Consider the following 26,043-nt stretch of genomic DNA (forward strand, 5'->3'; position numbering starts at 1 on the left):
GACCCGCCGGCATGGCCCAGCCCGGGCCCCCCTGGAGCCTCTCCTTCGCCGGCTGCGGCTTCATGGGCTTTTACCACGTCGGGGTGACCCAGTGCCTCAGCGATCGCGCCCCGCAACTGCTGCGGGACGCCCCCATGATGCTGGGCGCCTCGGCCGGGGCGTTGCATTGCGCCACCTTCCTCTGCGGGATCTCTCTGGGTGCGTGAGGACCCCGGTCCCTCTCCGATCCCCATTCGGGGGCTGGGGGGGGGGGGGTGCAGGCACAGCCTTCCCGGCCTGAGGACGCCCCACCGGGGGAGCCAGGAGCGGACAAGAGCTCAGCCTTCACCCCCAAACCTGTGGAACAGCTGGCTGGCCAGTAGCCCCTTCTCGCTCCCTTCTTCCCCCTTGCTTTTCCCCTTCTGTCTCCCCTCTCCACCCCTGGCTCTGGCTCTCCCCCTCACCCACCCCTTTTTATCCAAAGAGGATCAGGAGGGGGGGGACCGTGGTCACCTCAGTCAGCAAGGGTCGAGGCAGAACTGACCCCAGGTCCTGGGCATTCGGGCAAGCTGTGGCAAGGAGGCGGGCAGAGTTGGCATCCAAAGGGCACCCCTGAGAGTAGGCAAAGTAATGTTCATCTCAGAACCCGGGAGAGAGACAGGCTCTTCTTTTGGAGTTTGTTTACCTTCGGCTCCCAAGTGACTAATATGCTAGGACTAGACAGACCTTCTCCATGACCTCTCCCTGCTCTGGAATCTGTGATGGGAGGAACAGGTACTGTTCTAATTGGAGCTCCGGGGAGGCTCGGATGCCTGAGGATCCTTCTTTGCCTGCTGAGATGCTCATTCAGATTCAGTCTTAAATGCAAGCCTTTTGGGGAGGGTGGCCAGGGGGACACATCTTCGATGTAAAGGATCGGACACCAGGTTCTAATGCCCAGTCAATTTTCTCCCAGGTCTTTTTTGAGGGGAACCTTGATGACTGGAGAAATCCGACTTAGATACGGAACTCTGGCTGGGAGACCATTTTTGCCTTCCACATTTAAGGGGAGGCAAATCTAAGTTTCAAACCAGTTGGATGGAGAAAAGGGAATCCAAGAAAAAGTTGTTCAGTTGTGTCCAATTCACATGACCCCAATTTGGGGTTTTCTTGGCAAAGATCCTGAAGCAGTTTGCCATTTCCATCTCCTGCTCATTTTACAGATGAGGAAACTGTGGCAAACAGAGTGGAGTGGCTTGCCCAGGGTGACAGAATAAGCGTCTGAGGCTCAGTTTTACTTCAGAAAGATGAGTCTTCCTGACTCTGGGCCCAGAATTCTTTCCATCGTGCCACCTCGATGCCCTTTTTGGGCAATGTGGGGTTTCCTAGAGGGCAGTGTAAAGTCTTATGATTTCTGAGCAAGACACCTTGTAGAAGGTGAAGTAATTTGACAACATAGGCATTTATCTGAGAAAGATCTTTGGTATAATAAACCACAACTCTTTGTAAGTCTCAAGTGTGATAGGGCAGCCAGGCAGCGCACAGACTTTCCAAACCTTTGTCCCAAACCATACCTGAAGAAGGGTCACACAGGTGAAAAAGGGCAGAGATAAGCCAGGAAGTCCTGCAATGACTGAGTCCCATCTTGGAAGAACCAGCTACAAGGTCTAGGGATGTTCACCCTGAGGAAGAGAAGACTGAGGGTAGGGGAGGTTGGGGCTGCCATGCTGGCTGTCTTTGAGGTATTTCAAAGGGCCCATATGGAAACTGGATTAAGCTTGGTGGGACTGGCTGGAACCATGGATGGGAGTCATCAAGAGGAAAATTAAGATTTGACCTAAAATGGATGGCTCTATGGGAGACTATGGGGGAGCTCCCAATAGCTTGGAGAAAGAAGGTTCCCTTCCTTCACAGGCTGGGTGGTCCAGCTTTGCCTGTTAGGTTGTGAAGAGGGTTCCAGGCCCAGACCTGGTGATGATTCTGCTTCTGCAAAATGGGAAGATAACACTGGTACTGACAGGCTTTTTGAAAGGGAGGTGATTTGTAAAGTGTAGCTAGAGGCTGGAAGGTGTGGAGCCTGGAGGAAGGGAGGTACCATCCCACACTGAGACCAGGCAAGGAGATTCAATTAAGGGCAGGGAGGCTGAGGCTGGTTGAAGAGGTAAATGGCACCGAAAAAGCCAGACTCTTAAAACTCCCCACCCCCACCCCAGCACTCAGAAATTGGGAGGTCTTGACAGCTGTGACCATTCTGAGAGCATGTTGATTCTGGGGCTCGGAGTCTGCTGCTGTAGGAGAGGAGAAGCTTTGGCTGACGGAGGCCATCGTTTCTGATCAACTTGGGTTAGGGACTTCATTTGATTAATAGCTCTCTTTCTGAGAACTAGTCATTATTATTATATTACTATAATTATTTCTGAGCTCTCTCGCTATTTACAAAGAGCTTTCACCTCAGTTCATATGTTCTAAATAATTACTTAGTGGAAGGCACTTCTGGGAGACAGAGGGCAACTCTGCCTTCCCTCAAGGAGCTTACACTCTACCCAGATGAATAAAGAAAAGGTAAAGGTGAGCCCCAAATCTTGGAACACCTTGCATAGGGAAGGTATTTAGGGGACTGGTACCTGGAAAGGCTTGGGGCCTTTGAGGTGCATTTGAACTGAGCTTTGTAAAATTCTATTTTATTTCAGTTCACAACAGTTTCTCTTCTCTTCTTCCCACTCTGCCCCACTGATCTAGAAAAAACAAGAAATCCAATATTTATATGTATGTGTATATTTATAGGTACATGAAGTCATGGGAAACATTTCTCCATTGGCATGTTCCAGGGAAAAAAAAGGGGGGGAAACTCTGCTTCAATTTACCCTTGAGTTCATTAGTTCTCTATTGGGAGGCACATTGTTCATTTGTGCATGAAGGGCCAGGAATGTCACATGTCTGGATGGCTATATAGGAGCACATTGTAAATGGCTTTGAATGCCAAACCAAAAACTCTGCATTTTTTCCTAGAGGCAAGAGGGAGCTACAGAAGCTTTTGGAGAGTATTGTCAGACCTGAGAATATTATTTTGACACTTAATCATGCTTGTGGATGTCTTGGAGGAGTCATTAGACAGAGGGTGCTCAGAGTCTGAAGAGATCATAGAGCAAAGCACAGGACCAGACCTGGGGGGGGGGGGCCTGGATTCCTTGCCTTATGCTGGAGGCATCCTTCCTTTTTCTGCAGCCTACTCAGGGTCAGACTATTGTGGGAGGCCCAAGGAGGGTCCTGGCAGGTCAAGGGAGAAGTCTGAGAATCTCCTCTCCTCTATGTAGAGCTTGGGTTCCCAAAGGTCCTTTAGCATATTAGATAATGTCCTTTTATCAGTCTCTGCTTCATTATCTGTATATATAATTGACACTTTGCTCCAGGGGTGACTTCCAGAAGGGCATGAGGTGGTGGGGGCCTTGCAGAGCAGCTCTCCTGACAGGCCTGCAATTGGGTAGAAGCCCTGAGCTGACCAGGAGGTGGGGACAAACAGATAGGGTTGCCCTGGCTGTTTGCCCAGCTGCCTTCCCCCGTGGCAGAAGAAGAGCAAAGGGCATTAGAGTCTGGTCTGATTTTAAAGCTCCCACTTGTCCAAAGTGCCCCAGAGTTACTTATTCAGCCAGTTTTTCTCCATTGAAGCCATTGTCTTTACAGTCTGGGGGCCCCATTCAGTCTCAGGAATTTGGCTTTCTTCTCTACAGGAAAGCAAAATCATCTTTGGGTTTAGGCTAATCTGGATTTCAAATAATGTTTAATGAAAATCCAGGCTTGATGGATGGGCTTTGCCAACATTTTCTGTGTTCGTTTAGAGAGAGAGAGATTCCATGAGAGGAAAGATAGCAGACTTGGTTTCTTCCTAATTCAGATGAGTAGGGAATTCTTTCTAAAAGACCTTCTATAGCAGGCCTCCCACTAGGATGAACTTGGAATTCTGGGGTTGAAATCACCTTTAGAGACCACCCCCCTTTAAATAGGTGGCCTTTTTTAGGCCACAAAATGGGGATCCTGAGATCAGGATCAGGTCTAGTACTCACGTCACGAATGGAGATTTGGAGGAGACTTCAGAGGACCTCAGAGACAAATGAGGAAACTGAAGTTCAAGGAAGGACCTTGTCCCTTATTGCCCAGGGTCACACAGGGAATCACCCTTCAAGATAGGAATTGCTTGAAGATTCATAGAGAGTCTGAGGCAGGAGTGAGAAGGGATGTCCTCCCAGCACCAGGTATAGCCAGTGAAAATGCCAGTGCCCAGAGGCAGAAGAAATATCATTTGGGGGGAAAAGACTGAACCCAAAAGTTTAGGAATGAGATGAATAGGTAAGAAGGCTGGATAGCAAGTGGGACTTTCCTTGTCTTTCACAGTTTCCATTTCCTCCTAGATATAATAGGGACCTCCTAAAGTTTGGCTGTTTGCCCAAGGTCATGGTGCCATGAGCAATAGATCCCATTATCACTCCTAGGTCTCATCTTCAAATCCTATTACCTCATGGATCCAAAGGAATGCTGAAGTTACCTAAACTAACCCTGACCTGAAGTGAAATACCCTCTACAGTATCCCTAACCATGAATCAGTAAGCCATCATTTGGAATCACTCTAATTAACGGGGAGCTCATTACCTAATAAGACAGCTTCAACCAAATCATCTAATTTAAAAAAATATATATTTCTTTCCACCTCCCAGAACTTCGAATTCAACATCTCATGGACTTCACCAGGAGTGTCAGAAAATGCAACATTGGCATATTTCATCCTTCTTTTAATATAGCCAGTTATATCCGTAATTCTCTAAACAAGATCCTCCCAGCCAATGCTCACAAGCTGCTTTCCGGCAAAATCATCATCTCCCTCACCAGAGTATCTGATGGGGAAAATGTCTTGGTCTCGGATTTTGATTCCAAGGAAGAGGTTATTGATGTGAGTGTCTCATTGTATGTATGAGTGTGTATGCTTAATTGTTTTTGTAACCATGGGGACTTCTGTGGCTCCTTGTGTTCCTTCTTTTGAATATGACTCATGTCACCCCTGAAGAATAGAAAAGGAGGAGGATGAGTTAGAGAAATGAGCAATTAGGTAGCTTATCTTCATTAATTTTGATGTTCAGTCCGCCCAGGACTCATTATATGATTGGGGAAGACCCCTGCCTTGGCCCACAGGTTCTTTAACTCTTACACTGAAGGTATAACATATGCCACCCATCCTGGGTCTTTCTACCCAACACATCAGCTAAGACTTGTCTTGGGTGGACTTAGGGACTTGCTGTCTGTCCCCCAGATCTCCATTGAGAGGAGGGAGAAGAATATTTTTGTCAGTTTCTTCCATTTAACATATAATATAGTTTTAGATCTGGTACATCTAGGTCTCATGTTGACCTTGTGTTCCTCCAGATGAACTTTGTTACTATTTTTCCCAAGCTCTATAAAACAAATGTTTTGGTAATTTGATTGGTAGGGCACAAAACAAAATAAAACATGTCCCAGAAGAAATTTTCAGACCACCATTTGGCAATTAAAGCAATTGACTCTGAGAGAAATAGTCTGTCCCCCTCCCCTTATCTTTAGAATCTCCTCAAATCAGACTGCATCCAGGTGATAGGCTCTAAGGCTCTGCTATGGCCTTGGTGTGTAGGATTCCAAGAATGAGCCAATGAAGAAAGTGAATGCAGAAAGATGGACTTAGCAATAGGAGGTTGCTACTGAAGGCCTACTGTAGGCAAAGAGGGTGAGAGAAGCCTTGGACTCCTTGGAGTAGACTTTTTGGAAAAGCTGGATTGTGTGGATTCAGCATCCCTAGGAATGCCCCTCATCCATGTGATCTGATTGTCTTTTGCTGTCCACAGGCCTTGATTTGTTCCAGTTTCATTCCACTCTACTGTGGCTTAATTCCCCCAACATTCCGAGGTGTGGTAAGTCCTGACAGGGCAGGGGTGGGGGGGTCCTTTGCTGAATACCCAGAACCTTAGAATGGAGAAATCTCATCAGCTCTGAGTAATTCTTTTGTCCAGGTGCCTCTCAACCCAGAAAGGAGAACAGTCTGAGCATCCTCTTCCCTACCCCTCCTCCCAGGCCACCAACATACATGAGTTTGTGTTGAGTGAACTGATAAGACTGGATAGAGAAGCTTTAGATTAGGATTCACTACCTTTTACTAAGGCTAAGTTAGAGCTTTATTCAAAGGGAAAATGAGAACTTGTGGCCCCCATCAGAGCCAGGCTTGTGTTGGCAAAGTAGATGGATACCCACCTCCATAGTAAAATTCTGGGGACAGAGGAATGTAGTAGGAAGAGGGTTGAATTTGGGGGCAGAGGACCTGGCTTTTGAATCTCTTCTTACTACCTGTTGATCCTGGATAAGTCACTCCCTGTCTCCAAGGAAGCTTTACTTCTGTGACCTTTGAGTCACTGATTTCCTGTCTCTGATTCTTGAAATTCTGTCACTTGAGTTCATCCCTGAATGGCAGATCAAACACTGGCCTTGGAGTCTATGTCTGGGGTCCACTTCTGGCCTTGCTGGGTGGCCACAGCATGATTTTCCTCAGGGCCTGGAAAAGGGGCTGCTTCAGGGGCTTGAGAAAGTCCTATGCCAATGGGTCCCTATGTTATTAGGCCTTCCACTTGAAGGCTGCCTTTTCCTCTTGTAAACAGCATCAAGGTGAGTTAGTTAATGGTCTTTATCATCTTCAGGAATAAGACGGAGAATCCTTCACACTTCAGTGGGAGTGAATTGATCAGTTTTCTTTTCTGGTTATAAGAAAGGTGTAGATGGGACAGGAGAGGAGTGGAGGCACTGATAGGCACCTAATAAATGTTTGTTGACCAAAGGGCAGGAAAGGGGGCCAGGAGAGGGAAGGATCTTCCTTCTCTCCCTTTCCCCTCCCTCTGGAGGATACATTTTTCTAGTGTGATCTTGGGTAAGTCACTTCAAGTCTAAACCTCTTTTCCTTAGCTGAAAAATGGAAATAATCCACACTCCTTATAAGCCAAGTGCTTCATCATCAACAGCCCTGTGAAGCTGGTAGGGTAGGGATTCGGCCATGCCTCTCAGAAACATGAGAAAACAGGTTTTGTGCTCAGGTAGCTTGTATTCTATGAGCAAAAGCCTAGCCTTGCCACAGCTGAGCCTGCAGGTCAGTAAGTGAACAGTTCTTACCTGTTTGACAACCTTCGGGTGTGGGAAGTGACACAAGTGGACATGCTGGACTGTTCCTAGGACACTGACAGGACATAGGCCTCTCCTCCCCACCCCCAAACACACACCTTAGTGTCCCTTGGGTGACTGTAGCCCAACTTGACTTAGTCGCCCTTCTTTAAACCATTGAGCTTTAAGAACAAGATGACCCATACAATAAGAATTATTGCTGAGGTGAGCATTTGTTGAGGGACTTGAGATTTGCAAAGGGTTTTACAAATTTCTCATTTGATCTTCATAGCTACCTGGGAGATAAGTCCTATTGTTATGCCCATTTTTCAGACAAGGCAGTTGAGGCAGATAGAACTTGTTTTTTGCCTATGATCACTCAATTATTAAGTATTGGGTTGGATTATTATGAAGGTAGATTTGAGCTCAGGTCTTCTCTACTCCCATTCTGTCATCCCTTCACAGTCCAATAATGCAATATGAGATACTTGTTTTTGTAAGGCAATGGATTGCCCAAGGTCACACAGTTAGATAATTATTAAGTGTTTGGTTTTTTCCCCCAAGGCAATGGGGTTAAGTGGTTTGCTTGCCCGAGGTCACACAGCTAGGTAATTACTTAAGTGTCTGAGGCCAGATTTGAACTCAGGTACTCCTGACTCCAGGGCTGGGACTCTATCCACTGTGCCACCCAACTGCTCCTGAGATACCTTTTAAAATCTACACTGGACAGAGAAGTGTCTAAGATACTGAGAGAGATACAAAGCTGTGGGCCCCTGTCCTCAAGAAACTTCAGTCTAGGAGGGAAATAAAACCCAGACATTTAGAAAGTGGCAAGTCACTTACCCCTGACTTGCATCCAGGACCATCTCCAGTTGTCTTGATTCATACTTGGCCCCTAGACCCAGGTGGCTCCAGAGTAGAAAGTGAGGCTGGTGACTTCATACAGTCTCCCCTCACTCAAATCCCATTCATGTGCTTCACATGGTATCACCTCCTTGCTGTCATGGTCTTCTTCCAGAATGGAGCACCAAATATCATCATCATTAAACGTTTAATGAATGCAAAAGTGCTATGCTAGGAGCTGAGATATAAAGTCAAAAAATGACTTCTGTGTCACAAAAGGTGTGGTACAGAGCTTCTAATATTCCCGGTATCCCACAAGGATGTAATATTCATTTATATTATGTCTTTGTGCTCACAAAACACTTTGGACAGCAGTCTTGTGAGGAAGATGAGAATTTTAGCCTCATTTTATAGACTCAGGAACTGAGACCCAGCTAGACTAGGTGACTTTCCCTAGGTCTACTGTACTATCTGGCTTGTTTCTATGCCGAACACCTTCTGTGTACCCAACCCTAATTGAGCTTTGTAGGGAAGACAGGAGAAGTAGATGGATTAAGCTGGAGAAGGAAATGGCCAATAGTTCCAGGGTCATGGCCAAGAGACCCCAGTAGGGTCACAAAGAGTTGCACATGTGTGAACTAAGTAGCTGCCAGACCAATATATAGGAAACAATGAGCAGAACATAATCTATGTCCATGTTGGTTCAGAGAATAGAGAGGAGTTTTTGAGGGACAGATGGGACTGATGTAGAATCTCACAGTTAGCATGCAGATCGTGGAAGTTCCTGCAGTTATTCATGCTTCCATGGAGCTCTTGCTGGATCTCCAGATGGCAGAAAGCTCTGATTTCTAAGATCGCTCTCTCTCTCTGTCTCTCTCTCTCTCTCTCTCTCTCTCTCTCTCCTTTCTCTTTCTCTCTCTCCTCATCTCCTCACTCTTCTCTATCTCCTCTCCTTTCTCTCTCTGTTGCTGTCTCTCTTCCTCCTTCTCTTTCCCTATTTCCCTACCTCCTCTCTCTCCCTTCGTGTTTTTTCCAAACGATTTTCATAGAAATCACACCTTTGGGTTTTAGACTCAAGATCATACTATCTTGACTACTGAAACTAGTCTGTATATTCAAACCTCAGTTTCCTCCCATTGTTTATAAATCCACAGAGGAGAGACAAGAATCAGAGAGAGAGAGAGAGAGATGAGGGAGAGAAGAAGATGTGAGACAAGTTCAGAATCAAGAGGATTTAAGTACAATAATAGTCAACTTGCTTAGGAAATGTTCACTCTGATTTGGAAAAAGGTAAAGGTAAAAAAGGAAGAAGAACCGATTTCCATAAGTGAAACCTATGTCAAAATTTGAGAAAAAGATTATGATCTTTTATTGTTTCCCAAGGAACAGATCTAGGATTTCATCAGTGAAGTAGAGAAAAGCCCTGGTTAGGAAATCGCTATGTCTCTACCAAAGTGGGTTAATACCTGCCTGGCCACCTATCCTGAGAGTTAAAGGACATGCCCAGGCTCTCAGTCTATATAGATCAGGGCTGGGCCTTCCTGACTCTCCAGGTGCCTCTTAGGAGAGTGAAAGGGACCCTGGGTTCCAGAGTCTGTCACTGTGAAGCTCAAACTTTGACTGATGCTTCCAGCAGGAGTCTGGATGCTTCCAGCAGGAGACATTTGTAAGGGCTCATCATCAAGAATGCTATGGGGGAGGGGGGCACAGCTAGATAGCTCAGTGGTTAGAAGACCTGAGTTTGGGCTTCAGACACTTAATTACCTAGCCATGTGACTTTGGGAAAGTCACTTAACCTTGCAAAAGCAACCAAAAAAAAAAAGGCTGCTGTAACAATGTCCATGACTCACATCACTGGGAAAATTATAGCAGTAAGATGAAGAGAGAAGCAAGTGAAGGATAGAAAGTCTTTCTTCCCAGGGTAGGGATAGGGTAGGATGCAATCAGCTAGCTGTTGATTGGTCTCAGAAATGGTTTCTTTCAGATGCCACCCTGGGACTGGATTGAACATCAGGCTAACTTCCCCTTCAGTGGAGCCTGTTGGCATAACAAGAGCATGAAGCCAGGGGTTGGTCCCAGTGCAGGAATGTTTTCAGAGGAGATCACCCTGGGGGAATGTGCTTCACACACACTTGGAAGAACTATGTAAATGCCTGTTATTCTGCTCTTTTTTCCCCTCTCTTTCCAAAGCGATACATGGATGGAGGAGCCAGTAACAATGTGCCTTTCCTCAATGCTAACACCACCATCACTGTTTCTCCTTTCTATGGGGAGCATGACATCTGCCCCAAAATCACATCAACCAACTTCCTCCAGGTGAACTTCACCAACCTCAGCTTCCGTCTCTGCTCAGGCAATGTTTACCTCATAACCAGAGCACTTTTCCCTCCAGAGCTAAAGGTATGTGATGCTGTCACCTTGCTGTGACTGCTGCCTGGCCCTCCCCTCCACCCCAGGTCTGTCAGTCACCACAGGACCCTCCCTTAGAACAAAGTAAAACAGCACAGCTCCATTCAATTTAGCAGCATCAAGACAGACACTGATCCAAGGTCCTCCACATCTCAAAGATGTCCCCTTATTACCGTCTGGCAAAATCCCTCATTTATCCCACATCATGTGTTTGTTAGCTGGATGACCATTAGGGCCTCAGTTTCCTCAGCTGTAAAAGGAGGCTGTAGGACTGGATGGGCTCTGAATTCCCTTTCAGCTCTAAATCAATGACCTCCTTCATAAAATATTCCCTATCCCCCAACCAAATGTATTGCTTCCCTCTTTGATTTCTCCTGACATTTTGAATGGCTATCACTTCACATCCAGGAAAAAGTGAAGACCAGATGAGGAGTTCAGGAAGTGAATGTCCTTGTATGAAGGGACACCTGTTCCCAAAATGAAGAAGGTTGTTTTAAGAGTTGTGTTGACATGTGCAAATGTTCTAGAGTCTGCTGTTTAAATGGCCCAAGGAGATGTTTACAAAGGAGTTGAGGAGGAAGGATATGTTTCAGATGTGATTGTAAAGTCAAGACCAGTTCCAGTTGTAAAAATTAGAATCAGTAATTGATAATCAGGGGCAACCACACCCTGGGCTAGGAATCCAGAAGTTGGGGGGTTTTTTTTGGTTATTTCAGTTGTAACCAACTCTTTGTGATCCCATTTGGAGTTTTCTTGGTAAAGATCCTGGAATGGTTTGCCACTGAACTCACTCAGGTCTTACTGAGTTCCAATTTGGCCTCAGACACTTCCTAGCTGTGTGACCCAGGACAAGTCACACCTTGTTTGTGTTAGTTTCCTTACTTATAAAATGTGCTGAAGAGGGAAATGGAGAACTACTCTCCTCCCTTTCCTAAGAAAACCTTCAATGGGGTCAAGAGGGATTGAATACAACTGAAAAGCCCAACTGATAATCAAGAAATAACATAGCATAATGGATTCAGAAGGACCTGGATTCAAGTTCTGCCTCTTACAGGCCCATAACCCCTAAAGAAGTCACTGAATTTCTAGGTACCCTAGGTAGCTCTTGGAGACTAGAAGTGGTGAAGCAATTATTATCTGTATGCGTGGAGAGTTTCCATGCCAATGAAATCCTGGATCCAGTCCAGCCCAGAAAACCCCTTCCAACGAACCACTCAACAGAAGACAGTAATCATGTAAACCCTTAAGATCCCCTAGGGGAATTGACAGTCTACTTCTGGGGCTAAGAACTCAGACATTTATAGAACGTCAACTGTCTCCTCCCCTTTATAAAATAAATCTTTATAGACTGTTCAGATTTCATGGTTCTTTAATAGATTCTTGGGATCTCACTTCAGTGGACACTGAAATGTGGGGGAGTCTGCTCAGTCAGGGTATTTGAAAAGTGTCTTGGGGATGATGCTCTGGGACTTCAAAGGCCCCCTAAAGCCTCCTCAGAACAGGGTTCCTTAAAACAGACATTTCATCTCAGATTAATTGACCCTGCTAGTACCATTGTCCTTCCCTTGGTTTACTCATCTGGCTTGTTTATAGGTACTTGGAGAGATCTGTGTTCGGGGATATTTGGATGCACTTAGATTCTTGGAAGAAAAGGGTATGTTGACACTTTGGTGATATCTCTGAGGTGATCCCATGGGAAATAGATGCAATGGGGAGAAGTGGCAGGTTTAGGGTTGAAATAAGAAAAACAAATCTGATAATAATCGGGACTGTCTTTTGGGGAGTGGATTTCCTTGGAGAGGTTCCTTTTCATGAGAAGATCCCTAGGGTGGATGGTTATTTGTTGAATGTATTGTAGAGGGGCATTCAGTTCAGCTTTGGGTTGGTCTAGATGCAATGACTTATCCACCCTAAAAGGATCTATGCACAGATTATTCCCAATCCTTATCTTGAATGGGAAAAATGCATCTCTGTTTTCACTGAATTACAATTCCCTTCAGTTATACATTTAAAAAAGCTTTCTTCTGAGAAGAGCATCATGACACCCTTGAAGTAAAGAACTATTGTAATAGATTCTGAGAATCTGATATTTTGTGACTTCACTGATTAGTATTTAAGAAGTGAAGTAATCACACAGTCATTTCAGCTCCATTGCAGACTCTGGATTGTTTTTTAGGTATAGTTTCACATGACTTTAGCTTTAGCACCATAAGCTCTCACACATGGTCCTCAAACACTTATTAGTGCTTGTGTCATTTATTATGAAGGTTTAAGTGATGGATGTCTTTTTATGGGAAAGATCATTTGGACTGCTGGCTCTGAAGAGTAGTCCTGATTGTTGGACACATTCTGTTAGTCCCATGTTGGGTTGGTAAAGTTGGATTCAGACACAGTTGACATAAATCCAAGACACAGTTGGATTTTCAGGTTTTGATGACATTATTGATGCTCTTAATTCATCTTGGATGGAGGTGAAAGACCATCCCCAAATCAGAATAGTAGGAAACTCCAGGGCTGCCTGGCCTAACTTCAATACCAATCTCCACTGCAACCTTACTAGACACTGTTTGAAATTCTTTGGGGATGGAAAACTTCCTGCCTCAGGGCAGTCCATTTATCAGCCTTTTGAAGGAAGTTTGTAAAGAAGCTTTTGCACTTCAGTCATTCAGAATTCTACCCTCTGGGCCAATTCCTCCCTTCTATCTCTCTGCCTTTCAGATACTTACTACCTACGCCCGTCTCACATCACCACACCTTCTCCTCCCAAGATGAAGCATTCCTAGTTCCTTTAGTTGATCTTTGGAAGACACAGTTCTCCAGACCTCTCACCATCTTAATGACCTTCTACTGGTTATGCTTGTCAATGTCCTTCCCACACTGGGATATCTAGAACTGAGAATACCACCCCAGGTGAAGTCTCTAGGGCTGCACTCAGACTTGGATAACACAGATCTCCAGTGTCTATCCTCAGCAGTAGTCTAGAAAGAGCCAAGTACTTTGTTTGAAGGCAGAAACAAAGACATTTGCATAAGGCCGGACAAAAGACAAGCTTAATTTTTGCCTTCTAATACAAGAGAGTAACACTAGTGTATATTCCAAAAGCTAGCTCCTTGACCCTTCATGATCTCATCTAGAGTCATAGAATGGAAGAACTAATTAGAATTGCTCTAGTCCAATCATAGTCCAGGGACTCCAAGCATCCCTAGGGGTCTTTGAGAACCTTTCAAAGGGACCTTGAGGCCCAAACTAGTTTCATAATGATACTAAGACTTTTTAATTTCTAATGTAGTAAATATTGATCTTTGAAGTCCTCTTTTTTTGAAAGGATCTTGAGACCAAGAAGCTTGAGAATCATTTTATTTTACAGATAAGGAAACTGATTCAAGGCATTAAAGAGTTTATTTGAAATCACATACGACCAGTGGGAACCACAATTTCTCTTTGACTAAGACAAAGCAACAAAGTTAGTTTTATAAATGAAGTTTAAGTCTTAGGAACTTACCTAAACCCATGGGTGGAGGGCATCTTTCCAAATGTCAACTTCTTCCCACCATTTTGAGGAATTTTTATACAATTTAGACAAAAGCAGTACAACTTTTGGCAGCCAGTCAATGAGACTTCACATAGATGACATGGTTTTACAAATACAATTCTCTCTAATGGTATAATATTTACTGAATATTCCTATCCACAAGAATTCCACTTATGCTGAAGAATAAATGTTTGCAAAACAGCAATAGGATTTTCTCTCTGCTCATCCAGGATGTCCCTTATCTTAAAGTATGCTGATCAAGATACTAACACTGTGATAACCAGATAGGTGAGGTCTACATTAAAGGAGACAGGTTGCATAGCAGACTAGAATTTTTATAATGCTTAGTTAAAAGTTAAGAGACAAACTTCTGATTAGAAATAGATTGCTTAAGAAATATAAATTCCAGGGGGGGTGACTAGGTGGTGCAGTGGATAGAGCACCGGCCCTGGAGTCAGGAGGACCTGAGTTCAAATCCAGCCTCAGACCCTTAATAATGACCTAGCTGTGTGGCTTTGGGCAGGCCACTTCACTCCATTGCCTTGCAGAAAACCTTAAAGGAAAAGAAATATAAATTCCATCCTAAAGAATATCAGGTTATACATTTGCTTGTCATTGATTCAATCAGAGCAGTTTTCCTGGCTTTCAAGAATGACTCTTATCTAATACACAATGTAAACTATCCTTTGAGATGCCCAGTTGAATAGATCTTACAGACAAGACCTTTTCCCTTTGATGTACTGAAAAAGGACAGGCCCTGTGGGGAGACCAGGACAAACATTTCTGAACCTTCTTTCCTTAGTTAAAGCTAGAAGGAGAATTATTTTATTTTTAATTAGAACTATAGAGATCAGGACATAATTAGTAAACTATTTAAGGAAATGAAAGTGGTTAGTGATAAAAATAGGACTAAACTCAAATCATTTCAACCCCCTCCCCCAAATATTGTGCTGGTGCATCTTACTCCATGTACTTCTCATCCCAGCCCTGAGAAGTGGGAGGTAGTATTGGCCCTGTCATCCTCAGAGGAAACCAGGCCTCAGAAAAGCTAAAGGAATCAATTGTCTGGTTGGCTAGGAAGTATCGGAGCAGGAACCCTGACTCCCAGCCCAGGGTTCTGTAGTGAAAGGGGTTTCTTCAAGGCCAAATACAGCTGAAAAGAGGTTGCTGGGGAGGACTTTCCACTTTGGGGCAGGCAGCTCTTGGGTAACTAACATTGGCCTTTCCTTTTATCTAATGGGATTGGGTTTATGCCCATGCTCTCTCAGGCTCTCTTATTCACTGTATGCAAACTGTAATTCTCTTGAGTCAATTATGGACTGATGATAGTGTCCAAAATTAGATGTGACTTTTCTTTCCCTTGCCCTTACTCACCCTAGGCATCTGTGACCCATCACCTCCTTGTTTAAATGTTCCTTTGGAAGAACCAGAGATCAGTTCTTCGTGCTGTGAAAATGAGTGTCCCCTTCTTAAGAGGCAGAGTAATAATGAGGTCACATCAGAAGACACTGAGTTCATCGACCATCTGCGACACAGCATAATTCCATGGGATGAAGAAATTTTGAAAATCATCTCACCTGAATTTTTCTTAGGTACTGAAATGTTAGTAGAGAAGGTGCCCAAAGGAACTTCATTCCTTTCGTTGTGATAGTCTGCTTAGATAAGTCTTCTGGACAGTAAACATTTCTTTTTCCCAGTAGAGGCTCAGGGGGTTTTGAACTGGAAGGGACCCTCTCCAGGCCAGTCCTCTCACTGTATAGATGAGAAAACGGTGGGCTTTTCTAAGGTCACAAAAGCAGAAAGTCACACAGTTGGATTTCAAATATAGATCTCATGACTCCAACTTCAGTTCTTGCCAGCTCTTTTGACTATGCCTCAGATCAAGGCAAATGAAAATAACTCAGATTTTATATCTTTAAGGCCAATTTCCTTGCAATGGGGATTGCAATCATCCCTATAGTACTGCTCTTACAGGGCCAATGTAATGCTCAAAGCTCTTTGCAAACCTTAGAGTGCTAGAGAAAGATCAGTTCTTCTTAAGGTTTGGAACCTCGCTGTGAGGTGGAAATGATCCTGGATTCCTGAAGCCGAAGCTCGGTGGAGCTGACAAAGACAGACAAAATACATGTCTTTCAAGTCCCTCCTGGGCAGCCAAGGACTCATTATTACCCAAGGAGGTAGTCCTTATGAAGATGTCTGGCTGAAAATATTGGCATTGGTGACATCTGGAGCTTCCTGGGAAGGTGATAAGAACAGGTGGCAGAAGGGCTCCTAGGTACCCACTTATATACAGGCCATATGAAGGCAGTAGGGGCTGGAAAATAATTTCATTCTCAATCATTTATTTATTTATTTTTAAAGGAAGATTTTATTTATTTTGAGGTTTGGGTTTTTTTTTTTTTTGCAAGACAATGGGGTTAAGTGGCTTGCCCAAGGCCACACAGCTGGGTAATTATGAAGTGTCTGAGGTTGGATTTGAACTCAGGTCCTCCTGACTCCAGAGCTGGTGTTCTATCCACTGTACCACCTAGCTGCCCCCCATCTATTCAGATTTTGTGGGGTTTTTGTTTGTTTGTTTTTTGTTGACGAGGGTGGTGTCCATAGCTGGTCTAATATGGATGTCCTCACTCACTGAACTGCTGAGAGGAGCTGCATCCATCAAGGTTGCTCAACTCACAACGTTGCTGTTGATGAGGACAATGTTCTCTTGGTTCTGCTCCTTCTGCTGAGCATCAGATGCTGTGATTTTTTTTCTATGTTTCTCTAAAGTCCAATCATTCATGGTCTCTTATAGAGCAATAATATTCTATAACATTCATGTCCCACAACTTGTTCATCCTGGAATGAATAAATATTAAGACAGAAAATGTGGCACCCTGAGGTACCCTGGCTTTTACATTCTTGGAGAACTGGAATTTCAGAGCTGTTTTCAGAGATCATGTTGATCCTTCATAGTCAGACCACCAGTTCCTGTCACTCATGTGATCTGGTGGTCTCCAGAGTCTGACATTCAGGCCTGTTCCAGCCTTATCTCAGAACAAGTGCTTAGGAAGCACCTACTCTATTCCCATCACTCCCAGTGGTGCACACAATGTCCTCCTCCTCCTCCTCCTCCTCCTCCTCTTTACTTAAGCATCCTTTAAAGTGCAACTTGGGAACCATTTGCTTCATGCCACCTGCCTTCATCTCCCCAAAGCCTAGGGTTTTGTACCCAGTCTCTTCCATCATGTGTTGTCATGTGCATGTGGCATACACCCCTGCTAGATTCTTAAGGGAAGGACCCAGATTTATAGAAACTTTGTTTCTTCTCCAGTCCCAAGCATTAAATCTGGTCCAACTTCCCTAATTTTGCACAGAGCAAAGAGAATAAAGCAAGATGAGGCAGGGTCCCAGGCAGGAATCTGACTACACAGTAAATATTTATATTTTTCAGCTCTGCAAAAAGGAATGAAAGAAAAGGGTGGCTACTTGGTCAAGATACTCAATTGCTTACCTGTCCGGATAATGTCCTGTATGATGCTCCCATGTACTTTGCCTGTGGAATCTGTGATTTTTGTTATGCAGAGGTGAGCCTTCTCCCAGGAGTTAAAAATGAGAAGGAATCTTTATTTTGCTATCAAAGTCTTTTATTTGGAGGTGTAGCATTCATTAAAGCTGCCTTTCTGTCCTAGGCACAATGCTGCACAATGAATAATGCCTTAAATTACCTTAGGCAATTTAGTAATTTCATTCCTTCAGAAATGTTGTTTAATGGAATTCACTTTTACCAACTGTATCTTAAGCAATGCTGCCTCCTTTTATATAATCCTAGACATTTCCAGGGTCACAAGGAACCTCAAATGTAGTCAAATTCTCCCCAACAGAGTTGATGGACTCAAGGAGCAGAATAAGATCTTATTTTTTTTTTAGGTTTTTTGCAAGGCAAACGGGGTTAAGTGGCTTGCCCAAGGCCACACAGCTAGGTCATTATTAAGTGTCTGAGATTGGATTTGAACTCAGGTCCTCCTGAGTTCAAGCACGGCCTCAGGGCCGTGCTTTATCCACTGCACCACCTAGCCGCCCAATAAGATCTTTTTTAGCCCTGATCAATACAAGAATTTGTTTTGGGTTTTCTTTTTCTTTTCTTTTGTTCCAATAGGTGTGTGGGTGGGAAGTCAAACAGAGGTAAATATATATATATATATATATATATATATATATATATATATATATATATATATTTATATATATATATTTTATTTTATTTTATTTTATTTTTTAGTTTTTTGCAAGGCATATGGGGTTAAGTGGCCAAGGCTGGTGTTTTATCCACTATGCCACCTAGCCACCCTAAATTCTACCATTTTTTTGTTTGTTTTTTGTTTTTTAGATTGTAAATATATTTTAATGGAATACAATTTTTTAAAAAAGGGAAAAAAGATAATTCAATTCCTTTTTGCTGAGGGGGAAAGTGAGGCCTTGTTTTGTCCAAAACCTAGGTAAAGCCAGATTCTGATCCAGTGGACTTTGTCATGATAGCACTCTGAAGTCAATTCAATCGAATCCACATTAATTAAGCATCCACTAGGTCTTAGGGACTGAGATACAAAGACCAAAAAAGAAAACCAAGTCAAAGAGTTACTGCAAACATAAGTGTATATTACCCTCACTGAGCCCTGGCTTCCCCCAAGAATGTGGGGTTCCTGCCATTCTCTGATACCCTGGCAGGAACTCCTCTCCTTCCTTCCCCTCCTCCCTGACTTAGGAAAACAAAACCCACACACTGAACTTGGAGGGGGAGAGTAGTGCAGGCCTCTGCTCACTGTCTCCTCTCCTTGCCAACACCTGCCCTTAAGCTCATAGAATTGAGCATTGGTACTGATGCTCCCTGATTCTCCCCCCACTCCTCAGGTTTCTTAAACCTCAGGGCCATGAGGTAACAGGTGGGATGTCTTCCTCAGAGGCCTAGAGTCTTCATGATGATATATCCAAGTCAACACAAAGCAAGTACTGGCATGCCAATGAGAGCAGAGTGTTGGAGTACTAAAATGGAAGCTTTGATGCCAATCTTCCAAAGCTTTCCTTGTGCCCCTCCCTAGGCCAAGCCCTGATACCCAGAGGTGTTTTTCTTTGGACTGAAGTGTGGGGGGGGTGTGGTTGTTTATTTTCTTTTTTCAGGCTAGGGAGATGTTTTCCAGATATGCCTGATGATCTTGAATGGTTGCAGAGGGCAACCTATAAAGTCCGCAATCTAACAGGAGGATATCTCCTAGCATCCCAAGTAAGTAGATTATTTAGTTTCATATGCACATACTCAAGACAAGAAAGCCCTTATTCTTTAAGCCAGCATTTAGGTGGCCTTGGAATCAGGAGGATGGGAGTCTGAATCGAACCTCAGACACTTGCCACTTAGTAGTTGTGTGACCTTAGGCCAGTCATTTAACTCTGATTGCCTCACATCTCCCAGTCATACTGGTTCATATCTAGCCACTGGACTCAGATAGTTCTGGAGGAGAAAGTGAGGCTGAGGACTTAGCAGAGCCCCCCCCCATTCACACCCAATTCATGTGCTTGTCATGGAATCACGTTCCCTGATCTCTGATGTCATGGTCTTCTTCAAGAATGAGGGACAAACCTTTAAGTATTGGATGCTCAGTATATGCAGGATAACATAGTAGGCATATGAGATTTGGAGTGAGAAGGGACCTTGGAGATCAAGTCCAGGGATTCTCTATGATTTTGTTTTTAAAGAGTTTGATAGTTATTTTGGTGTCATTGGTTTCCTTTGTAATCCTCTGCATTTTACTTTGCTTTATGCACTTAAAAACAGGATTGTGAGAGGGGGTTCATAGGCTCCAGCAGACTGCCAAAAAGGGTCTAGGACCCCCAAAAGGTTAAAATTCCCCAATTTACTGAAAGCTTTTCATTTGACAGATGAAGAAATGAAAACCTTTTCCAAGGCTGCTCAAGTCATTGTGGAGTCTGGAAATGAAGCATGCTTGCAGAACTCAAATTCAATTGATGTTTTACCCCAGCTATTCCTTCCTGGTACAATCTAAGAAGACCCGGAGTTGTTTTTGCTTTCCAGGGACTAAAGCTGTCCTTAGGAAGATGAGAACAGTTTACCTTCTCAAGCAGCCTAGAGCAAGCTGCCTTGGTTCAGAAGCTCTCAGCCCTTCTGCACCTCTGGAAGATGGGCTCAGTGAGGGTCCTTCACCTTGATATACAATGGAAGCTGAAGATAGTAATCAGAGACGCTATCTTCAAACCCCTCATTTTCCTCATAAGATCAAATGCCTGGGGTGGAGGAAGATTATATCATCTCTTCTTTTCCAATAGAAAAGTGTTTTTTAAGTCACTTCAGAAGAGAAATTTAGAAAATTATTTCTAAGGACTTAAAACAAACTGGTGCTGTAATTGTACAGAATTGTGTGTCCTGTATTGGAATTTTCCAATTTACTTTTATAAATAGAGTAAAATAAATTTTAAAAATTTCAGTCAATTTTAAAGGAGACAAAATATTAGTACCTTGGTGTTTGAGTTGGTTAGGTAAACAGGTTAGGAATAATGCTTCACAAAAGGAAGAGGTTGTTAACCCAGTAATCATTTGGCATCGAGAATGTTTTCACTGCTCTTTTAGAGGAACTTTGACCACTTCAATAAAATGTTTGCTAAAAGGAAAGAGATTCAGAAAAAGAGAAAGTCCTTTAATGTTTATGGGGCCTGTATTTGTGTGCATTAATGTCTGTAAGTTTGAAAAAAATGTTTTCTTAAAAATCTAATAGTTTTACTTACAACAATGTTTGTAAGTTTAAGCAGAGTCTCTAATAAGCAGGCACATCATCCTGGTGGCATGAGGTTGTCTTCCCACACTTTTGCAATCCTCTTTCTTAATATGGCAGACCTGGAGTCAATTCTGCTCAGCTGGGCTTCAGGGAGCTCTGCTCCCTGGGCTTCAGTCAGCCCACAGACTCTTCCAGGCCTCTTATAGGTCAAATGCCCATCTGGATATATTACCATGGCACCTATTTCAACATTATATCTTATTTGATTTCATTCTAATAATCTAATAATCCCTGTTGTATATGCTGGGCAGAGATCCAGAGTCAATGGAGACACAGACTTGGCACTATGGAGTCAAAATGCAAGTAGGGAGGAGACAAACAGCGGGAACTAAACTGAAGAAGGGAAAACCAGTGCTGCCCAGAGTACTAGGGTTTACCAATAGACATACTGTAAATTTGGCTGCTTCACTTCATTAGAATGTGCCTCTTTAAGGGCCATTTCAGAAATAAATGCCACCGCAAGATTTCAGAGTGATGCTCTAGAGGCTGTTGAGTTTCAAAGACCACTATCTTCATTTTACAGATGAAGAAAATGATCACTAGACAAGTCAAAGGCTCCTAGACATGGAGCTGGCAGGCTTGTCTTCTCCCCTTTAGAGAAAAGAGACATGGCGAGGTTGCCCTGCTTAGCTCCTACAGACAGTAAGCACAAGAGGCAGTACCTCACTGTCTCATAGATGAATGATGTTTATGTGTAAGATGGATATCTCTTGGAGGGCAGAAAATATCCATATATTCTGTGCTACGCCCTTTAGGAGGAATTAATAAAGCTAATTTTGCACTTCCACTGCCTGGGAGAATTTAGAGGGGTATTGAAAAAGAGGGAGTATTCCTTTTTTGTTTTCACATAGCAAGAGAAGGGTGGCTGGAGGGCACAATAGATAGAATCCTGGGACTGGAGTTAGAAGGACCTGAGTTGAAATGTGGCTTTAGACACTTATTAGTGGTGTGACCCTGGCCAAGTCACTTCATTCTGTTCATTTCAGTTTCCCCATCTGTAAAATGAGCTGGAGAAGGTGATGGCAAACCACTCCAGTATCTTTGCCCCAAAAAACCAAACTCATTGGGGTCATGAAGAATTGGGCTTGAATGAAAAAATGACTCAACAAGGATTGCAAGTAAGGCCTATCTTTGCTTTAAAATAAGATTAAATGGATGTATTATAATGATCATTTTTAATGATTTTTCAGTAGAACTTGTTTCCAACAATGTAAAGATTATCAGATTGCCTTCTGCTGGGGAGAGGGAAGGGGAAAAATTGTAAAACTCAAAATCTTACCAAAAAATGATTGGTAGAAACTACTGTTGTTTAAAATTGGAAATCAAGTCAAATATTATCTAATTTTAAAAAAGAAAAAAAAACTTGTTTCCATGGAATCATTTATAATGTCATAGGTTTATTTTATTTTTTGGAGGCAATTTGGGGTAAGTAATATGCCCAAAGTTATATAGCTAGTAAGTTTCTGAGATTGGATTTGAACTCAGGTCCTGTGCTCTACCCACTTCACCACCTAGATGCCCCAGCATGATAGATTTATAACTAGAGGGGCCCTTTGAGGTCAGTCTAATCCTTCCATTTTGCACAAATAAGGGAAAAATATTGGCCAAGGATTCAGATCCAAGTCATCTGATTCAGAAGCCCCCACATACTATGAATAGACAAATGATAGCAGAGGTTCACTGTTGTGATGAAGAAAGCCACCAAAAGGTTGCCCTTCGGATGGCTTTCTGCCCCCTCCCCTTAACTCGATCCCATTCACAAAAGCAGAGTCCACTAGCTGTCAGTTTCAGGCCAGGGAAACAGTCCCTCCAAAATGACCAGGTTCTCTTGGCAGACAGTGGAATGGTTGGCCATTTCCTTTACAGAGAAGGAAACTGAGGCAATTTGAAGTGACTTGCCCAGGGTCACACAGTTGACACAGTGAGTGTCTGAGGTTGAACTTGAACTCAGGAAGCTGAGTCTTCCTGACTCCAGGCCCTGGGCTCTATCCATTATGGTGTCACCTGGTAGTCCTTAGTGGGCAGCTATTCCAAAGATCCCAGTTCTGTTCCTACATCACTTTCACAGTTCCCCAAGTTGCCCTTTTTCTGATGACTTTATGCCTTATTTGTGAAGGCTCCAACAATTCTTTCCCAGAAGGCGGCCAGGGACTTCACCCATGAAGATCATCTACAAATTATGAATTTCAAAATGCGCTGGAGTACTTCCCTTCTCAATTTGCTCAAATCATAAGCTTATTGGATTTTTTCTTTTTCTATTGGGAGAACTTAAAATGTGGATATAGTTTCCTTTCTGTTGAGCCTGGAAGTGGTGACCAGGTCTTTAGAGTTTTCAGTTTAATTTCACCAGACTGAAATGAGAGCATTCACAGGGCAGCTCCTTGAGGTCAGGCAGGGGCCAGGTTTTTTGGCCTTTGTTTGTATCCCTAGCTCTTGGCATAGTTCCTGCCCATGGTTAAGTGTTGATGGTGGACCCCACCTGTTCAAATTAAACTCAAACAAGGTTCTTTTTTTCTAAGACAGCATTTTAAAATCACAGACACCTGGTCTGTCTGGAACCCAAGCAGGAAAGCAGTCCCAAGGTCAGTCACTCAGCACTTCATTCCACAGAAAGCCCCACAGATCCTCACTAAAGTGAGTTCATATACAATTCTTTTTTTAAAATTTAAGGCAATAGGGTTAAGACCCTATCTCTGGGTCTTCCAACAGGCTGACCTTCAAGGCTGAATGTCCTCTTTCCTCTTTTCAGTCTAGCAAATATCTTGTAGCCTAGCCAAGTGCCACTTTCTACCTGAGGTCTATTTTTATCACTTCACACATGCTCTAATCTCTCTAATCCAAAGGGAGAAAAATGTCTTTGTTTCTCAAAAGGCAAAGTAAACAACCTCTATCAAATCTCTCCACTGCCATAATTCATGCAAGATTAGGCAGTCCTCTGATTTTTTTGGTTTATATAAAGGGGAATAGAGTTCTAAGTCAGAGTGACAATGAGCAACTGAAGGATAAATTATTTGCAAGCAAACAACTGTGTTGGGGATAAGAGTGGGCTTCTCCTTAGCTCTACTTCTGAAGGGAAGGTCAGCCAGGAGAATGTTCTCCAGTCTCATTGAGATACAGGCTTTTGGCTAGGCCCACTTCCTTTAGCTCTTTAGTTTACTAGTTCTGGGCTCCTGAACTTTCTTTTCTTTTGGCAAGGCAATGGGGTTAAATGACTTGACCAAGGTCACACAGCTAGGCCTGAACTTTTAGTCATTATCATCTACAACAACAATCTTTTATGTTCCCAGGAGAGAGGAGATGATGCCCAGGGATTGAGCCCACATAGCCTCACACCAGCCTCAAACCTCTTCCATACTAGTTGGCAAGATAGTGGATGGCCTTGTTTCTTCTCAGAACTTCTCACAAGAAGCTTCAAGTCATCAGACTGTTAAATTCTGGGCCAGATTCTGACCCATCTGTGGCAATGCTCAATATGCATATGCTACATGATCTATTTAAGAAGATAGTCTAGCAAAGGACTCATTTGGTAAAATATACAGAGAACTGAGTCAAATTTTTAAAAAAAAGCCATTCCCCAATTGACAAATGGTCAAAGGATATGCATGGGCAATTTACAGATGAGGAGATCAAAGCAATCCATAGCCATATGAAAACTTGGTCTAAATCATTACTTATTAGAGAAATGCAAATTAAAGCTTCTCTGAGGTACTACCTCACACCTCTCAGATTGGCCAATATGACCAGAAAGGATAATGATCATTGTTGGAAGGGCTGTGGGAAATCTCTGACACTAATACATTGTTGGTGGAGCTGTGAATTTATCCAACCTTTCTGGAGAGAAATTTGGAACTACACCCAAAGGGCAGCAAAAATGAGCATACCCTTTGATCCAGCAATATCACTACTGGGCCTATACCCTGAAGAGATGATGAAAAAGGGCAAAAACATCATTTGTGCAAAAATATTCATAGCAGCCCTGTTTGTGGTGGCAAAGAATTGGAAATCAAGTAAATGTCCTTCAACTGGGGAATGGCTTGGCAAACTGTGGTACATGTATGTCATGGAACACTATTGTTTTATTAGAAATCAGGAGGGATGGGAAGTCAGGGAAGCCTGGAGGGATTTGCATGAACGGATGCTGAGTGAGATGAGCAGAACCAGAAGAACATTGTACACCCTAACAGCAACATGGGAGTGGTGTTCAACCTTGAAGGACTCGCTCATTCCATCAGTGCAACAATCAGGGACAATTTGTGGCTGTCTTCGATGGAGAATACCATCTGTATCCAGAGAAAGAATTGTGGAGTTTGAACAAAGACCAAGGACTATTCCCTTTAATTTAGAAAAAAAAACAACTGATATCTTATTGTCTGATCTCGCTATCTCTTATACCTTATGTTTCTTCCTTAAGGATATGATTTCTCTCTCATCACAGTCAATTTGGATCAATGTATACCATGGAAACAATGTAAAGGCAAATTGACTTCTGTGGGGGGTAGGGGAGGAAAGTCAGATTAGGGGGAAAATTGTAAAACTCAAAATCTTTAATAAAAAAAAGAAAGGAGGTAGTCTAGGTACTAGCTTTTACAACTACTGAGAGCTTTTGGCCACTCCTTCCTCTTGGTTTTCCATATTTATGAGGGGTACTCCTCATAAATAAATAACTTTGGGAGATTCCCTATTAAGTCTTGCCCTCCAGAACCTTGCTCTTGGAAATGGTGGTTTCTCTGACAGATATATCAATGGACTATCGCAGATCACTGCTGTGAGATCCTCTCCATATGCCACTCTTACCTCTCTTGGATAATGCTACCTATTTGATTTTATTAAATGTTGTATTTTACAGACTGAGCATAGATTCCCTTGCTTCCAGGCATTTTAAAATCATTGTTTACATTTAAGTGCTTATTGTGTGTAGATCACTATAAACTGTTGAGAGGATAGAGACAGAGTTTGTATCCTATTCCTTACAGTCTGGTAGTGTGATAAGGTATAATATAGATTTCACACATCTGATTTCCTGGAGGGAACTAACTACTCCTCCCAAAGTCCTATGGATGACCTGCCTGAGACCCAAACATTCACTTTCCCCTGGCCATTCTGGTGAGAGTTTTCTCTAATCTCAGCTAGACTGGTCTATGGTCAAGAGAATGTCTGTCACTGGGTCCATTAAATCCAACAGATAAATAGAATGAAAGGTGTGGTTCGACCACTCTTTTCTTTTTCTAAATAAAAATTTGCTTATTTTTCCAACTACATGCAGATAGTTTTTTGCAACAAGGCAATGGGGTTAAGTGGCTTGCCCAAGGCCACACA

The 26,043-nt window shown here is 43.1% G+C and overlaps 1 protein-coding gene across 2 annotated transcripts; it reads left to right on the forward strand.

Moving 5' to 3' along the window:
- On the forward strand, positions 1–26,009 carry PNPLA3 (patatin like domain 3, 1-acylglycerol-3-phosphate O-acyltransferase). Of its 2 annotated transcripts, none has more exons than XM_074227134.1 (9): positions 1–198; positions 4,668–4,900; positions 5,823–5,888; positions 10,153–10,362; positions 11,965–12,025; positions 15,283–15,495; positions 17,337–17,469; positions 19,061–19,163; positions 19,817–26,009. In XM_074227134.1, the coding sequence occupies exons 1-9, from the start codon at positions 12–14 to the stop codon at positions 19,826–19,828; spliced, it is 1,218 nt and encodes a 405-aa protein (XP_074083235.1). In that variant the 5' UTR covers positions 1–11; the 3' UTR covers positions 19,829–26,009. The 2 variants fall into 2 exon arrangements, with proteins under 2 accessions (XP_074083235.1, XP_074083236.1); XM_074227135.1 differs by lacking the exon at positions 1–198 and adding an exon at positions 3,308–4,556.
- The last annotated feature ends 34 nt before the right edge of the window (positions 26,010–26,043 follow it).

This window comes from Macrotis lagotis, chromosome 2 (assembly GCF_037893015.1).
Source record: "Macrotis lagotis isolate mMagLag1 chromosome 2, bilby.v1.9.chrom.fasta, whole genome shotgun sequence".
NCBI classification, from domain to species: domain Eukaryota; kingdom Metazoa; phylum Chordata; class Mammalia; order Peramelemorphia; family Peramelidae; genus Macrotis; species Macrotis lagotis.